Below are 18,976 nucleotides of genomic sequence, written 5' to 3'. Positions count from 1 at the left end.
ATTATCCTTTTTGAGTGAAGTGCATCTAGCCGTAATGTTAATCCCTAGATATTTTATTTTCTTGACTATTTCTATATCCGTGATTTCGGCCAGATTACCTTTTTGTTTATTGGTCATATTTTTAACAATCATCTTGGTCTTATTTCTATTTATTCGCAGTCCGGCAACCTCACCATATTTAGATAATTCTTCCAATAGCTTTGGTCCCGTCTGACATGGATCCTCCATAATAAAAACTAGATCGTCCGCGAAAGCTTGCAATTTAAAGGTTTCCTTTTTAATGGTTAATCCTTTTATCTTTGGGTCGTTTCTTATAGTTCTCGTTAATACTTCAAGAGTCAATATAAACAGCAACGGTGATAAGGGGCAGCCTTGCCGTGTTCCTTTTTGAATTTGAAACTTGCTAGATGCTTCCCCATTAAAAATTATTTTTGCTTCCTGATTGTCATAAATTGCCCTAATTATATTTATAAATTTTTCTCCCATATTCATAAAGCTAAGCTGTTGGCACAAAAAAGACCATTTAACATTGTCAAATGCCTTTTGGGCGTCTAAGAAAAGTAATGCCATCTGTTGTTCGCTATGTAATTCATAGTACTCCAATGTATCTAATATTATTCTAATGTTGTGCTTAGTGTGTCTCTTAGCGAGAAAACCATTTTGATCTGCGTGTATGAAATCATTCAGAAATCGTTTCAATCGTTCCGCTATAATTGATGTAAATATCTTGTAGTCCGAGTTAAGAAGTGATATGGGTCTGTAATTTTGGATTAATGTATGGTCTGTGTTATCTTTCGGAATAAGGGTTATGTTTGCCTCTAGCCAAGATTTAGGCGTCCTTGCGCCTTCTAATACTGCGTTAAATACCTCCACTAGGGGTTGAGCTAGGATATTTTGTAATTCTTTATAAATCTCTGATGGAAGACCGTCGGGTCCCGATGCTTTATTATTCTTTTGTGCATTAATAGCTTTTATCACCTCAGATAGTCGAATTTCCTCGTTTAACATATTTCTGGTATCTTCTGTGACCTTAGGTAGTTTGGCTCTTTGAAAATATTCCTCCATTTTCTCCACACTTGCCTGGCTATCTTCTTTATATAAACGTTCATAAAATTCCTGGGCTATAATTTTTTTTTTCCCTCCTGGTGGAATATTCTCCCTTCCTCATCTCGTAGTTCGTGAATCCAGTTTTTCCCCTTTTGTTTTCCCAATTTGTATGCGAGCCACCGGCCCGGTTTATTTGCATTTTCAAAAAAATTTTGTTTCGTGTTTCTCAATTGTTGTGCCAATTTCTCTTTGTCTAGGATGTTAAGTTTGTGTTTAATCAGATCCATAGATTGCTTGATATTCTCTTTTTGTGGATCTTGTTGGAGTGTAACTTCTAAGCTCTTATATTCCTCTTCTAATCTTTCCCGTTGTTGTCTTTTCCCCTTATTTTTATATACCATATATGCCCTCGCTACCCCTCTCATCATTGCCTTAGCTGTATCCCAATTGTTTTGTACTGAGGTGTCTATAGCTTTATTTTCCTTAAAGAAAAAACTTAGTTCTCTCTCCATCTTAGATTTGAATTCGTCTTCTTTTAAAATTGCTCTTTGAAGCGTCCATCTGGGTATTTTTTTGGAACCTTTCCAGATAAGTTTAATAGGATTGTGATCTGCCCAAGTACCTGTCGCTATATGTACCTCGTCTATTTCTGAACTAATTTCTTTCGTCATCCATACCATGTCTATTCTAGACCATGAGTTATGTCGGTTGGAGTAATATGTATATTGTCTAGCCTTACGATTTCTTTCCCTCCAGACATCTTGGATATTTAGTTCCTCAGCCAAGTTAAGAAAAGATCTCGGTAGAGTTCTTCTCTTCTTTTTCCTAAGCGTCTTTCCCATATAATCCAAATTTATATCTAGGATAGCATTAAAATCTCCTATTAAACAAATCTCCTCATAATCAATGCTACATATCTTATTGTGAAGTGTTTTGAAAAATTGTTCTTGGTTATGGTTTGGGGCATATATCTCTACCATCATGACCTTCCTGTGATTTATTATAACCTCGACTATCAGTATTCTACCCTCTTTATCGTTATAAATTTGTTTTGCAGTCAATTTTGGGTTTACATATAGTGCCACTCCTCTCTTTTTCTTGTGTCGGTCTAAGGAAACGAATAGGTTCCCTATTCTTGGTTGTACTAACAAATATTTTTGTTGTTCCTTTATATGGACTTCTTGTATTGCCACGATATCCAATTGTTGGTGAATAAGCCTATTAAAAAATTTCCGCCTTTTCACTGGCGAATTCAATCCATTAATATTCACAGACATAATACTACACTCACCTCCCTTCATCTTACTTATTTCTGGTTTTTGTGGATCTCGTGATTCGGGGCTCTCTCTCTTCCCTGTCTCTAGTTCCATGTTTCTCTGTTAACTCACCAGATTTGTTCCTTCTATCCTCTGTAGCTAAGATCTTCCCATCCATTGCCACACGTATTGTATCTCTTTCTTTTACCTCCCTTCCATCTTGATCTTCTAAATCTACTTCCTCTTGGCTATGGAAGTGGCGTTTGTAAAAATCTTCTGCCTTCTCTATCGTGTCCAGTCTATGCCTTCTATCCTGCCACGTAACTAGAATACCCTCTGGAGTTAGCCATCTAAAGTTTACATTTTCTCTTATTAGTTTGGATGTTAAGAATTGATAGCCGCGTCTCAGATCCCTCATCCTTTTAGGTATCTGTTTAAGGATGGTGATTGGTTGGCCCCGAAATTCTAATGGTTCCTCTCTAGATCTATGCAGAAGCTCATCCCGAATTGATTTTTTAACTAACCTTACATGTACTTCTTTTGGGAGGTTGTGCCTTCTCGCATAATTAGTTTGGACCCTGTATGTTTCATCAATTTCCGCCAGCATTTCCTCCTTCCCTACACCGAGTGCCTTTGCCATCAGTTCTGCCATCATGACCAACAGATCTTCCCCTCTTTTTTCTTGAACGTTCTGGAAGCGTAGATAATGAGCAGCCTTTTCTGCTTCCAAAAAAATGACTGTTGTTTCTAATTCCTTATTAGCCTGAAGGAGTGTTTCATTTAAATCATCTACTCTCTTTTCCTCTTTTTCCATTCTAGCTTCCATATCTTGAAGTCTTTGTTCATTTTTGACTAATTGCTGTTGAATCCCTTCAAATTTATCATCTATCGCTTGGATTTTCCCCTTTAATTCACCAGTGTCGTTTCTTATTTGGCCTATTTCTCTCTTCATCTCCTCGTGGTTTTTGGCCATTGCCTCGTGTAGGTTTTGCAAAAGGGCATGTAAATCTTTAAAGGAATTCGAGTTAGATCTTTCCCTTTGCAGCATATCCTCTATAGATTTCTGATTGGAGGGACTTGAGGCCATCCCCTGTCCCTGTGCTGCTGCCTTTTTGCCAGCGCTAGGCTTAGTTGCTCCCGAGATACTTGTCATGTTTCCCCAATTATAACAGCGTTTTATCAATGTATAATACCCTGAGTCTTATATAAACCTTTTAACTCTATGACAAAAGATATATAAAACAGTTACCACCAGATACTTATTACCAACTAAGCAATTTATATAATAGAATTCTATAGTATGAATATATTCAAAGTCACGTTCTTCTTCTTTTTTTTTCCCCCGTTTCCGGCGCAGAAATTGGCACCTTTTCCGTCTTCCTCTGCTGTCAAAGACCAGTAGGTGTCCCACTAAACAAACCTCCAGTTACTAAATTGCTATATCAAATGGCCGCCCTTGACAAGTAGAGTAGAATTTCAAAAGTTTCAAAAGTTCACAAATTCAAAATTTACCAGGATAGACCAGACTAGACCAAGCTGGTCGCTTTCCACGCCCGACAATCCAGAGTTCCAAAGCTCAGACTTTGACCTGTTGTAGCTTTTCTCCAGCTAGAATACAGTCATATAGTCTTCGGCTTTCTGTCCCTTGCTGTTTTTGCCAAACGCCTCCCTCAAGACTTCTATCGCCTCTTATTCCCTCTCCGTGAGGCTCCCACTTCGAACCAGTACCTCTTTCACAAGCGCTTCCTATTTAATATTCGGATACACTCTCCGTCAGCTCCGCTCTACCGTTGTCCCGCTGCTTACGTGCTAGCTCCGTCCCTCTGTCAGATCTTCATGTCGGCCATTACTGGCCTCCTTCTCCCCGGTTCGCTCGCATCAGACTTTCTCCGGATCTTCAACACGAACTGCCGCTCATGAAGGTTCTCCGGGCTGCCTGCAACTTCGGATGTCCCTACAGGACCTCCTGAAGCTCCGAAAAGCCCCCGCGAACACTGGGTGAGAGGTTGTGCGAGGAGAGAGCTCCGTTCACACAGCCGCCCGCTCTGACAGTTGGCTCCGCCCCCCTTCATTTGCTTGTTTAAGATCTAACCGTGGCTTTCATGCACGGCACTAAACCTGGCTGGTTTTAATCTTGGTTAGATTTGTTTTGTTTTGGATATGAGGCCTGAATTACAAATATGCAAATGACCACAACACGGTAGCAAAGAAACTGGAAAACATAAACTCTTTGCTGTCATTTTGGACAGCAGGGCTGTGCAAAGAATATAGACAAAAAAGTCAAGATGGTGGCTATGATGCTGTGATTGAAGCATCTCCTGATTTATTTTATTTTTTTTAATGTGCATTTAATCAATTTAAATTTTAGGAAAGCAGATTGCAGCCAAAGGTTTGGAATAAAATCCTAATCTTATAACCAATTCAACCATGCATGAATTAGGAAAATAGTCAGCTCTCCTCAATTAGATATTAAAGTTGGATAGACACACTGTAAATATAGGTAATCCTCAACTTACAAGAGTTCATTTAGTGACCGTTCAAAGTTACAACGGCACTTAAAAAAGTGACTTATGACTATTTTTCACACTTGTGATGGTTGCAGCATCCCCATGGTCACATAATCAAAATTCAGATGCTTGGCAGCTGTCTCATATTTATGACAGTTGCAGTGTCCCCGCAGTCATGTGATCCCCTTTTGTAACTCAATGGGCAAGGAAGATTCACTTAATAAATGTGCTACTAACTTAACTGCAGCGAATCGCCTAATAATTGTAGCAAGAAAGGACATAAAATGGGGCAAAATTTGCTTAACAACTGTCTTGCTTAACAACAGAAATTTTGCACTCAACTGTGGTCGTATGTCAAGGACTACCCTGTACTACAACATTTTACTTGAATGGAAAATAGAGCTCCAGCTGATCATTTCATAAATGGATTCATGCTTTCAGTGTTCTCCATTTATGTAAGGCAAAGCTCGGTTGCTTCCATTAACCCTTTCCTTGAAAAGAGGCCATGTTTTAAGGCAAGAATGAAGGGGGCGGGGAAGACTGAGGTTCCCAGACACTGGCCATCATTGGTGACAGCGAAAGATTCTGGGACAAATAGTTTAGAAACGTCCAAAGAGTCCATGTACTGTTGCATTTGGTTTTAGGGATTTGTTTACGATGTACAGGTAGTCCTCAAGCTACGACCACAATTGAGCCCAAAATTTCTGTTGCTAAGTGAGACATTTGTTAAGTGAGTTTTGCCCCATTTTATGACCTTTCTCGCCACAATTCTTAAGCAAACCAGTGCAGTTGTTAAGTGAGTAATATGGTTGTTAAGTGAATCTGGCTTGCCCATTGTCTTTGCTTGTCAGAAGGTCACAAAAGGGGATCGCATGACCCCAGGTCACTGCAACTGTCATAAATATGAGTCAGCTGCCAAGCAACTGAATTCTGATCACATGAACATGGGAATGCCGCAACAGTTGTAAGTGTAAAAAATAGTCATAATCACTTTTTTCCATTGTTGTGCCATTGTAACTTTGATCGCTAAACCAATTGTTGTAAATCAAGGACTAACTGAATTATGAAGATAAGAAATAAAATTGATTTTGCATTCATTAATGTAGGGGGGGGGGAAAGCATGATTAACTGGCTGGGCTTAAATGTCTCCTATTTTGAGATATGAACCCTTCTCCAAAAATGAAAATGGCTGTGCTCTGGCCCAATTTCTTATGTGGAAATGAGAATTCAGAGAAACATAAAAGCAAGCTGAATGCAATGGGGATCAAGTATTTAAGAAGTATGTATGATAAAATAAGAAAAATAGAGAAAAACAAGAAGAATAAATGAACGCTATAATGAATGTGGACTCAACAGAAACAATATGAACCCAGGAAATAAGAAGACAAAACAGCAACAAACTACTGAATGATAGTTTCATCCAAACCCTGAAGAACCCTACATGGTTCTTTAAGCCACGATCTAAAAGATAACCAGGTCATTCTTGTGCAACAAATGTGTATGGCAAGGAGTACTCTGTTGCCTGGATCTCCCCCCTAAAACGGTCATGTCCCCAGTTAATCTCACCTCCCTCAGAAAGGCAAAGCATCCAAGGCAGAGTCGTCACTGAACTGAATAATTCAGCAGTTTCATAAGATCAGAGAAGCAATGCAAGATGATAGGACACAGAAAAGACAAAATCCTAGTGACTAGCTGAAGTCTATCAAAATTCCAACCAATCTCTGAAATGTTATCCAGTGTACAGTATAAGCTAATTTAATTCAATCAAGTCACCACAAATCGAGGGAACTAATCATATATATTTTTTCAATGGTGCATGACCATGTTTTACATAAAGAACAGCTCCCATCCTCAATTTTAAATACAGCACTGGCTTCTTTAAAACATCATGTTTATAAAGATATGATCACTGATTAATGAACTGACCAAATGAATTTATTAGATTTTGAAAATATAGTGTGAGGAGAAGAGGAAATACTTTGTTACAAATCTGTCAAAACAATGAAGATCTTCTTACGAAACTGCTGGAAAATAAAGACTGTATGCCTGGAATAAAAGATTAGGAGAAAAGCTGCACGTCACAGAAAGGGTAATATTGACATTATTTAAAGGCTGCTACAGGAATCTAGATATCCTGAATCTTTTGAATGAAATAGGAAAAATGCTTCCTTGTGTGCATTCTTTTTTTCTCTGAAACTGTTATTTTTTTCTGGTGAAAGCCTTCTGGAATTTCAATGTGAAAATTTGAATCTCACTCATGGTCTCTCAAAATAGCATGCAGGACAATCGCCTATCCCCAATTAAAATAGAAAGTTGCTTCCCCAGCCTAGTGTCCTCCAGATATCTGGGATTACAAATCCTATCATTTCTGGTTCACACGGTCCATGGTTAACTTTAGTTCAATCCAATCAGGTGTACCATGTTGGGAAATGCTGATTTACGATTATGCCTTGCTTTTTGCTCCATAATTATTCATCCCTTGAGACTGAAAACCCATATTTCCAAGTCCATTCATGATGGTATAATTTAGAAAATAATCACCTAGTGCTTCTTTGAAACAAAATGTGTAGAAGAAAGACTTTTTTATGGTGCTCTGAGAATCTTGTGATGCCGTCCATAGTTAGATTTGTTATTGGAAGTACAGTAGGTTACATCCCTCCACACAACCCCATATTCCATAGTCTGCTAGGAAAACGTCACCTGGAGGATTCTGTTTTGGTGGCCACAGAAGATATGAGAAGACAAAAACACCTATATTCCTGCTCAGGTTAATCCCATCTGAGCATCTTTCTTCCCAGAATAAAATTATCCAATAGTTCGAATATCTCTGCTTCCTTTTCTTTGCCATTTTTAATTTCTCTATTAAATTATAGGAGCATTTGGCAGTGCACAAAGTAAATAAATAGATAACATTGTAGTGCACATGTTATAAAGTTTGTGGATTGATTCTTATGGCATCAACATAGTTGCTGCTTGTTGGGTGCATAAAAGTCCCCCTTGAAAAATCTTCGGCCACTTTTATCTAGAGAGATTCTCAATCACCCAGGTCATAGTTGTCCCAAAAGTGGTTTTCCAAAAGGCAAGCGGACTTTCTTGACTTTTTCCTTGAAAACGTTTCACTTCTCATTCCTAGAAGCTTCTTCAGTTCTGAACTGAAGAAACTTCTTGGATAAGAAGTGAAACGTTTTCAAGGGAAAACCTAAGAAAGTCTACTTGCCCTTTGGAAAAAGCACCTTTGGGACTTTGGCTCCATTACAATTGCTCTCACTCTGCACATCACAGTAGAATTTGTACTTCTTTGCAAAGTTCCTAAGGAAATTGATCCATAACTAGTTCAAACAGGAGTAGCAGAACATTACATTCAGCAGTTGGAAGAATAAGAGGTTTTCCCTGTATCAATACTGCAATTATTTACCAACAATCTGAAATCAGGTAGGTACACTTAGGTGACCCAGGATGGCATCAAACAAGATAATGAGAACCAAGCAGGCCATGTTGACAAACAAGTTCATCTAAAATATGAAAAAGGAGACAAAATGACAAATGAAATTGTGTATAAATATAGAAGTAGGACACGCTGAAACAAAAAATCTCAAACCCGAAACAATCTAACCACACAGACACAGTATTAGAGTATAAACTGGCAGTGAAGTAGGAAGAATGAAAAAAAAACAGATGACCTGTGAAGTGGAAAAACTGGGGCGTTCCTGGTCCACCAACTGAGTTATTTACCTGCTTTAACGGCATATAATTATTCCAAATAGGAATTCAAGGTGATATATTTAACAATCAAAAAAATATTACAAAGTATCAGTCTATTTAAGCCAAGGACCTTGAAATCTCTCTCAATAAAAGATTAAAATATTTATGGCAATATAGATATTATATATTATCCATTATTATTTTATAATAGGGGAAATGTGGTAAAAAATAAACAGATATCAAGTGGTAGGAGTGCCACCACAAAAAAGTCCTTTCTTCTCCAGATGAAAAAAAAAGTTTCTCTTAGTAATAGAATATAAAGAACAATATCCCCAGCAGAACTTGACCCAGATTAAGGAAAGAGACACTCTTAGGGATTTCAGTCACAATTGTCTAGCACTGATGACGTTACCTAGTCTGGGTAATGAAACATCTGCAAGAAAACAACCAAACAACTAGTCTGGGTAATGAAACATCTGCAAGAAAACAACCAAACATCTGCAAGAAAACAACCAAGATCAGAGAGCACCAAAGACCCCTCCTTTCAACTCTGAGCTACAGATACTCTCCTTCATTGGTCAATTACAATTGCAACAGCTGCTTTCAGGTGATTCATACCCAAACCAAAACATAAGAGCTTCAGATATTTTGCCATGAATTGCAAACTGGCGGGGGAATTCTGGGAGCGGATGTCCACACATCTTCAAATTCTCAAGGAAAGAAAAAGCCAACCACATTGGCGGATGAAGGGAGAAAAGGGGAGGGAAGGAGGACCCAGAGAAGATGAGGACAGAGGGATACTCCACACCGGGAAGTGTTGAGAGGAAGAGGGGGAAACGAAGGGGAAGGGAACCCAATGAAGAACTAAAAAAAATACTCTAAGATCAATAAAGGAGAATATTTGTAGCTCAGGGTTGAAATGAGGGATCCTTGGCACTCTCTGAGCTTGGTTGTTTTCTTGCAGATGTTTTATTACCCAAATCCTCTGGATTTTTTTTCCGTTTCAAAACTGAGGACAACTGAAATGCTCCTGGTTTTGTTCTGCTCTACTGGGGCCAAACAGATGGCGCAACAAAACTTTCAGGACATGATGGCTTATTCCAGGTTTCAAACAATACCTACTGTCTATTTTATGCACATCCCTACTGAGAGCCATTCGGCTTGGAGACTGCCAAGATGGAATATTAAACTTTCTGCCTGAAATGGATGGGCTATTACCAAGCTGCCACCCTAACTTCTAGCAGAAGCAAAGGAGAAATGTTGACAATCCTCCCAACAACTAAAATCGTAAAGCTTGGACAGCTTTTTCATGAATTACACGTTGGAAAATTCAAGGCCCATTCCTTCTCAAATTTGGCTAGAGTTTGAGATGAGGTGGTGATAAGTCTCCGTTCAAGTGGAACATCTAAAAGATTTCGGCCAGTTTAAAAGAGGTTTGGGGAAAATGACTACTAGATTTGTGTCCTTTCCTGCAGATTTTTTTTTTAGAAGTTACAACCTCTTGCGCTTCAGGAATCCACTTTAAGGGCCCATAGCTAGAAGGAGGGAAAAAATGAAGGTTTTCAGATTGCCTTAGATCATTGTTTCCTGTAGATTTTTGACTGTTTGCCGCAACAGTCCAGTCTTAGATGCCAGCTTCACCATCCAAAAAAGACACATAAGTTTCACTACTGTTGGAATGAAAATTAGGTCTGTTCGGAGCCAGGTTTGAAAGAATGCAGGACAATTGCTTGTTTGAAGCGGAGAATTTTATTTCAGAAAGCATAGTACACATAAAGAATCAGATCAGCTGTTCGGAGTGGCCAGGAGTTAAGTTTCTCTGGATAGTTTCTTTTAGAGAAAAAGTCTTGCCTTTGTTCTTTGAAAGCAAGCAGAAAGAATCCTTAGACAGTGTAAGAATCCTTAGACAGTGTAATTGACCGGGTCTCCTAAAGGGAATGCTGTAGTAGGCATCCCACTGAGCGGCAGTCTCCCACTTAATTAGCATTAGAGATGAAGGTAGCAGTCTAGTGGAGGAAAGGATCTGTTATTTATTAATGGCATTCTGAATGGAATTATTACCTGCACAGGTTGGCGCCTTTTATCAACTTTAACCTTTGTGTCAAGTCTGTTACCTTTTTCTACAAATGTAATTTCTAACTTTTTGCTCTGGAAATGGCTGCAAGATTGAATGACAGGGAACAAAAGGAAGATTTAAATGGCAGAGAGAGTTTGATTTCCTTTCCACACTATGTTTATCATCCTTGCTAGCTCAGGACCGTATAGGTTGGAAACATGTAGAAGAGGCCTTCATTCTGCAGTGGATAGACAATGGCTAAAATGATGATAGAGAATTGTTTCCTTTCTTTTCTTTCTGGAGTTTAAATACACGTTGGGGGGGGGGAAAGAGGCCCAATCTTTTACGATTTCCCCCTCCTTACCTTCCCCACACCATCTGAACAAATTAAGTTCTCCTTTTTGCCCTGGAAGTGACTTAAATCAGCATCTGTTTAAGGTTAATGCCCACGGCTATCACAGTCTGCGCCAAATAGAAAATCATGCTGAAACAATAAAAACTACATTGGGTCATTTCCCAACCATGTATAAAAAGCAATTGCTTTTCATTAGATGCATGCTGTTTCTGTCTTTAAAAATACAAGCAAAAAAAGCAACCAGCAGGTCATCTGATGTTCCCCGGTCAGATAAAGTGCTGCTGCTCTCAACAGACCACCTTGCTCCAATTGCCACTGGGCGCCAGTCTTAATTGAAAGTTTCCAATGCAGAAATATTCTATTTCAACAAAACCATTTGCTTGCCTTCTGGCTCGTAGTTCTCTGGAAGGCGCACGCACGCACACACAAACACACACACACACTATACAAAAGCCCCAGTCATTCACTTGCTGAGGAATGATCTAACACTAATCCAAACCCAGGATGGAAAACTGAATCCTATAGGTCAGGGGTCCTCAATTTTGGCAACTTTAAGACTTGTGGACTTCACCTTCCAGAGTTGAATTCCACAAGTCTTAAAGTTGCCAAGGTTGGAGAGCCCTGCTATACGCCTTAGGCTAAAAGTTCTATGCAGAATAGATATTTTATCTGGGCTGTTTAGCTTGGTATTGACTACATGGCAAACCTATAACCCATCTGTCAAAAGTGACATGCCACAATGTTTTGGGTGACACACCAGTGTTCACCAACACCTGACAACAACTATTCTCAAAAGCATATCTCGCATAATTTTCAGAGGCTGCAAAGACCATGCAAGAATGAGGAGTGCTCTCAGCAGAGCTTCAGAAAATCACAGAACAGGGGCTGGCCGTGCTTTTGTGAAATTTTCAGAGGCTTCAAAAGACCGGTCTCTGAAGCCGCTTCAAAAATGAAGGCTTTCTGTGACCTGAAAGAGCCCTGCATAGGCTGTAGAGGGCTGTCAAGCCATCTACCTCAACTATTTCTTGTGTCAGGCTTCCCAGTGGAGACCAGGCAATATATCAGAGATCTAACACAGGATAGTTTAACTGCACTCCTTGCCTAGATTTAGCAGAAAGCCTACAGACATGGCTTGGCTAAATTAAATCTTCATTTCCTTTAATAACCGTTTTCTGCCATCAGCGACCAAATGCAGTTCGCAAAGTTGTAACACAGGCATAAGGAGACACATCCATAATTGCCTCTACCATAGCATTCGGGAACAATTGAAGGTTGTGGATATTCTTCAAAGACAGCCCTATGTAGAGCACATTGCAATAATCTAATCAGAAGGTGACTGAAGCATGAGTGACCATGCACATGCCTCCTGATCCAGGAAGGAACACAATTGGTACACAACATGCAGTTGTCCAAAAGCAAGTCATGGCTACCACCTATTCTTCAAAATGCAGCCATCACTCAAAGAAGATACCCAAAATGCTCCAGCCTTTTTTGCCTAGGTAATGGTTTTTGCATTATTTCCATCAAAGTCATCTTCCTTATTCCCTACAATACTTCACCTCATACCATCAAATAATCTCATCCCAACTGAGAGTCAGTTTGGTCTAGTGCAGGGGGGTCAAACTGCCAGCCCACGGGCTGGATGCATCATAGAGAAACCACGCCCACCCCACTGCTGGCAATGGCAAAAAAGTCACAATACGTCGTGACATGTCATGTGACATTGCGAGTCCAACACCTCTGGTCTAGTGGGTAAGGCACTAGGCTAGGAACTGGGAGATTGCAAGTTCAAGTCCTGCCTTAGTTGACCTCAGGCCAGTTGCTCTCTCTTAGCTCCAACCTACCTCCCAGTGTTGTTGTGGGGAAAATAGGAGGAGGAAGGTGTGTTGGATATGTATGTATGTATATATGTATGTATGTATGTATGAATGAATGAATGAATGAATGAATGAATGAATGTATAGTAATACAGATTTCTATATAAGGTGTGAGAAAGAGTAGAACTATGAGGCACCACACATAAGAGGTGCTGTGGGACAGGCATCCCTATGACTACCACAATAAAAAGGTAAAGGTAAAGGTTCCCCCGCACATGCGTGCTAGTCGTTTCCAACTCTAGGGGCCGGTGCTCATCTCCATTTCAAAGCCAAAGAGCCAGCGCTTGTCCAAGGACGTCTCCGTGGTCATGTGGCCGGCATGACTAGACGCCAAAGGCGCGCGGAACGCTGTTACCTTCCCACCGTAGTGGTCCCTATTTTTCTACTTGCATTTTTACGTGCTTTTGAACTACCACAATAGAGTTAACTAAAAGGTTGCTCTATTGTGCATAACTAAATTAGAAATAATCCATCGCTCAGAAAGCAAAGACGTAATATTCTGCCTCACAAGTCCTTGAATCTACCACTGTGATGCTCTCCGCCGGCTGCCTGCAGTTTGGCAGTTCGAGTCTTACCAGCTCAAGGTTGACTCAGCTTTCCATCCTTCCAAGATCGGTAAAATGAGGACCCAGATTGTTGGGGGCAATATGCTGACTCTGTAAACCACTTAGAGAGGGCTGTAAAGCACTGTGAAGTGGTATATAAGTCTAAGTGCTATTGCTACCATCCCAGAATAATTTTGGAGGGGTTTTCCCCCTGGAAAGCTACTAGTATTAATTCACAGATTGCAGTTCCCTAGCTTTTTTTTAATAGATGCCTTAAGATGAAGTCCAGAGGCATTAAGATAAAGATGATGCTAAAATCTGACACTTTGCTTTGCAAGATGATGAATTCAAAACAATCTAAATAATAACAATAATAATGAGGTCTGGGGGAACAGGAACCTGCCAAGTACCAAGAGAGGGATATGTGAGCACCAGATTACCTACTCTTAATTTGCAATGACTGCCCTGATTTTCCAAACTTCTCTTCCCAGCACTCTGATCACTTCCTTTTACCTCAAGATGTTCGTACCTGAACCTGAGAAGCAGAAGCCTGAATGGTATGTAATTCATCCTGGTCAATGCAATGAGAAAACCAGAGTCTGCCACAAACAAAGACCGCCAATACTGCTGCTATTTAAATTCTGTATATCACACTTTAATGAGTGCAGACTTTTAGTTAGTAATATGTATTCACTTATTCGCCTTGCCCATTTAACTTATATGCAGAGCACATAATGAGAAAGGCAGGGCTAGATGAATCAAAAGTTGGAATTAAGATTGCCGGAAGAAACATCAACAACCTAAGATATGCAGATGATACCACTATAATGGCAGAAAGTGAAGAAGAACTAAAGATCCTCTTGTTGCGGGTGAAGAAGGAGAGTGCAAAAGTTGGGTTGAAACTAAACATTAAGAAAACCAAGATCATGGCATCTGGCCCTCTCAATTCCTGGCAAATAGATGGGGAAGAAATGGAGGTAGTGACAGATTTTATTTTCCTGGGCTCCAAGATCACTGCAGATGGGGACTGTAGCCAAGAAATTAAAAGACGCTTGCTCCTTGGGAGGAAAGCCATGGCAAACCTAGGCAGCACACTAAAAAGCAGAGACATCACCCTGTCAACAAAAGTGTGTATAGTCAAGGCTATGGTCTTCCCAGTTGCAATGTATGGCAATGAAAGCTGGACCATAAGAAAGGCTGAGCGCCAAAGAATTGAAGCCTTTGAACTATGGTGCTGGAGAAGACTCCTGTGAGTTCCTTGGACTGCAAGGCGATCAAACCAGTCAGTCCTAGAGGAGATTAACCCTGACTGCTCTTTAGAAGGCCAGATCCTGAAGCTAAAACTCAAATACTTTGGCCACCTAATGAGAAGGAAGGACTCAATGGAGAAGAGCCTAATGCTGGGAAAGATCGAGGGCAAGAGAAGAAGGGGACGACAGAGAATGAGGTGGCTGGATGGAGTCACTGAAGCAGTAGGCGTGAGCTTAAATGGACTCCAAAAGATGGTAGAGGACAGGAAGGCCTGGAGGAACGTTGTCCATAGGGTCGCAATGGGTCGGACATGACTTCACAACTAACAACAACAACAATGTATTCACTTCTTTCAAAATGTTTTCTATTATACCAGAGTTTGGGCCTTTGCCCCAAAATCTATCCTCAAGACACCTGTGCAAATCTTGGAGGGTTTTCTCTCTTGCTTCATGTCTTCATTTTGCAGAGCCAGAAGAGATGATGTTGTGAGTATGAAGTCAGACAATAGACACCCCTCTACCACTGTCCTAGTGTGGGAAGGGACCATCACTCAATGGCAGAGTACATGCTCTGCAGGCAGAAGATGCTCAGCTCAATCCCAGCCACTTTCAGAAAAACTGATCTGTTATAGGAAAGATAAGAAGGCATTGGGTCCACAGAACTGGCTCTGGGCTACAGAAGTAAAAGCTCTGTATCTTCCAAATAAGAGGATTCATTATGAAAAGAACATATGAAAATACATGATAGAAGCTGCCCATTGGGTATCCATGGGGTCTCACTAAGTAGGAATGTACCAAATATCCCATAATTGTGGGGGAGCAATACCTTGCCCCTTATGCATCCCAACTCAAACAAAGTTTCTAAAATGCCAAAAGGGCTCCTGAACCATCCATTACTTTGTTGACCTAGAAGCTGATGTTCATTCTCAGTGCCCCCTATAAAGTGTGGAAGAAGTTATCTTTATCACAGCCAGATGTTCTCCGGCATCCCTCTGGAGAATGTACATGTGGTGGGGTAAAAAACTGTCAAGGACTTAAAGAATATGACCATGAAAGAATCATGATTGAAGAAACCAATTCTCCATATTCCTAGACCACTATATGTTTAAATATATAAGTATAAATATGATACCAATTCAATGCTTTCCAAGGCTATTGTATTTCAAGTATGCAAATCCCCAGTCAGGATGACCTGGGCTTCTCTGAAGGAAGCACAGCTGTGGAAGCCAATGAAGTAACTTGTGATGTGTACTTGTCACCATGAAGTAACATTCTTCTTACACTTGACAGGTGATTGTTCTCTGCTCTTACCTTTCTAAAAAAAGGGTACTATAAATGCTTAAATCAAATAGACCACCTGGAAATATGTGAAATATGCATAGGAAGGCTGCATTGCCGCAAACATAAGGAGCCACATAAGAGGAATACTTTGGCCACGATCCAAGGAAAGGCTTGGCACTGGTGGTGGGAAAGGAGGACCAAGGCTCTTGTTGCCTCTGCACATGATTTGTTCCATTTAGCAGCCACAGCAAACGGTCAGAAATAAACTGTTCTCTGCATCTGTGAATCAGCCTTTCTTCAAGCCATCAAACAGAGTGGCCATCACTCCATGTGCTCATGCTTGCATGCTTTGTAGGGACAACTTCATTTTCTATTTGAAACTCCAGAAGGTTTTCCAAACAAGGGGGCCAATGGACCTTGTCCCCCTCCTTTCTCCTTTTGGGAATCACTTCAACTGAACATGGGAAACATACTATTAAGTTTATTTCAGAAACTTAAAATGGGACACCGGTTATCCAGCAAGGAAGGCATTTCGTCTAGCTAGCCACACCGCTGCCCTTCCTGCAACCATTACTTGGAATCTCTCTACAAACCCTTTTAAACAAGTTTTAATCATAGGGGGAAAAAATCTCCCTCTAGTCATGCCCTCCATGCCTCCCAGTTTTAAACCTCTCTTGGGACACCTTTTCTGCTTGGTCGTCTTTGAACCGCAGCGAACCGTAGCCTGATTCCCACATGCAACGAAGACCGCGGGACAGCGTTACTGCCTCTTTACGCCGCCGGCGATCTCATCCATCCCTTTCACAGGCCTGCCGGGCAAGACTCCATGCAGCAATCCTCCAGCTTGCGCGCGATCCGGGCTCTCTCGCTCGCAGGCGCAATCTGCAACCCGCACTTTCGCCGTGCAAGATGCGCAAACAGCGCGGCTCCTTTCGCGGGGCGCCCCGGTTGCGCCTTCAAACCCGCGCGCCCTTTACGCACGCAAGCACGAAGACCTGCCCCACCCCCACCACCACCCCCACCTCTTCCCGCCAGAGCCCCCCCCCCATTTTCGCACGAGGTGGGAGGAGAAGCGACCGCCCTCCGCGGCAAATCACGCACCAGCTCGTGGCGAGTGGCCGTTCCCAGCCCAGATGCGGAGCGTGGAAACGGGGCGCCTCGGCACCTCTTCCTCTCTCCGTCCTCCGCTCCCTTCTACACCACCACCCCCCTTCTCCGGCATCCCCACCCCGCCTTGCCCTACCCGCTGCAAGAGGGCAGCCTAGTGCAGCGTTTCCCAACCTTAGGAACTTGAAGATGCGTGGACTTCAACTCCCAGAATTCCCCAGCCAGCTATGCTGGCTGGGGAATTCTGGGAGTTGAAGTCCACGCATCTTCAAGTTCCTAAGGTTGGAAAACGCTGGCCTAGTAGTTTGGGTTTTTTTTTTTTTAAAAGACCCATCTCTGGAGGAGCGACAGCAAAGTCGCGCAGGGACCGAGAGGGTTAAAAAAGAAGCGAGGACGTTTCTGCTCCCCAAAGCGGCGACTCAGCTGTGCGCAGGGTTCCCGCAAGACCCCCTCGGATGAAACTGGAGCCTCCCGCTAGAGGAGGCGGACGGGGTGTGGGAGGGGGGGGGAGAGGGAGGGAGGGGAGGGAAACGGCGCTACCTCAGCCAGCGAGCCACCCCGCAACCCTGGCGCGGCGCAGCAGCCACGCGCCAATTGCCCAGCTTTACTCCTTACTTTTCTGGCTGGAGTAGCCGGGGTAGTAGCCATAGTAGCCGGTGATCCGAAGGATGCGGTCCTCGATGGTGGCTACCCCGTTGGGCGCCGCCTTGACATCCATGCAGAGGGGCTCGGACCGCCCGTCCGGGCTCGTCAGGGGGTAGCGGCCGAGGCGGCGGCGGAGGAGGAGGAGGAGGAGGAGTCGGCCGCGGAGCGTTGGGTCAAAGGCTGGACTCGGCTGGGTCTCCTGCCGCGCCTGCAGCGCGGGCCAGTCTGCTGTGCTTCTTGGCGGCCGTTGCACGGCGGCTCCTCGGCGCACCTTCTCCACAGCTTGGTGCAAAGAGCGGCTCCTCTGCATGATCGCCGAGGCCGCCGCCGCCGCCGCCGCCCCCCGTGTGGCTTCCCCAGAGCCAGCCTCCTCCTCCTCCGCCCCCTCCCGCCTCCGCGAAGTTTTCGTGCGGCTCTTTCCCGTCCAGTTCCACGCCACGAGCGGCCAAACTTAAGTCGGCTGGGAGCGGACGAAATCGAGGGAGGGGCGCGAGCCGGACTCACCCTCCCGTCGAAGGGAGAGTTGGATCCGACGGAGAACCCACCAGTAGACTTCGGAATACAATCCCCATCGCTCCCGACCGCTTAGGGGTGATGGGAATCTTTCTGTTCTTTACCAAACGCGTTGGGATTTCAGGGCCTTTTCAACATCAGGATTCGGTCAGAAGAGAGCTGGAAGGGACCTTGGAGGTCTTCTAGTCCAGCCCTCTGCTCAAGCAGGAGACCCTGTACCGTTTTCAGACAAGCGCATTCCTCCTTTTTCCTCGCTCAGATATATTGGATCACAACTCTCATGCTCAGCCAAGGTGGCTAATAATACAGTAATACTTGATGGGAGTTTCAATCCAGTGCATTTGGGAAGAGTCTCTCTGGAACTAGTTGTATCAAAATCTAATGAAAGGAAGGAAGGAAGAGAAAGGGGGAAAGGGGTAAAAGAATGCGTTAAATATTGAGAAAGTGAGATATTTATGAACAATCTGAGCCATGGTATTCCCTGTGACACTGTGCAAGTGAAAGTTGCTGCAGCCACAGGAGGAGGGACAGAAGATAAAGGCAGCTGACACACAGAGAATAACAGAGTTGAAAGGGAACTTGGAGGTCTTCTAGTCCAACCCCTCTGCTCAGGCAGGAAACCCTATCCCATTCCAGACAAATTGCTGTTCAGTCTCTTCTTAAAAACCACCAGTGTTAGAGCATTTGCAACTTCCAGAGACAAGTCATTCCACTGATTAATTGTTCTGTCAGGAAGTTTCTCCTTAGTTCTAGGTTGCTTCTCTCCTTGATTAGTTTCCATCTGTTGCTTCTTGTCCTGCCTTCAGGTGGCAGCCCCTGAGATATTGGAACACGG

At 42.6% G+C, this 18,976-nt stretch overlaps 1 protein-coding gene across 2 annotated transcripts in view; it reads right to left on the bottom strand.

Annotated features, from left to right (window-relative positions):
- SLC35F4 (solute carrier family 35 member F4) overlaps window positions 1-17,701 on the bottom strand; it is a gene marked incomplete at both ends in the record, with an annotated part of 166,294 nt that extends 148,593 nt beyond the window's left edge. For both annotated transcript variants that reach the window (XM_083378274.1, XM_083378275.1), the window contains one exon: window positions 17,599-17,701. In XM_083378274.1, the coding sequence (XP_083234400.1) occupies window positions 17,599-17,701 (103 nt within the window). The remainder of the gene's footprint in view (window positions 1-17,598) is intronic.
- Between the last annotated feature and the right edge of the window lie 1,275 nt (window positions 17,702-18,976).

The sequence above is a fragment of the Vipera ursinii genome (assembly GCF_947247035.1).
Source record: "Vipera ursinii genome assembly, chromosome: 1".
Classification (NCBI taxonomy): Eukaryota; Metazoa; Chordata; class Lepidosauria; order Squamata; family Viperidae; genus Vipera; species Vipera ursinii.
This window is presented reverse-complemented; position numbering and strand designations above follow the sequence as displayed.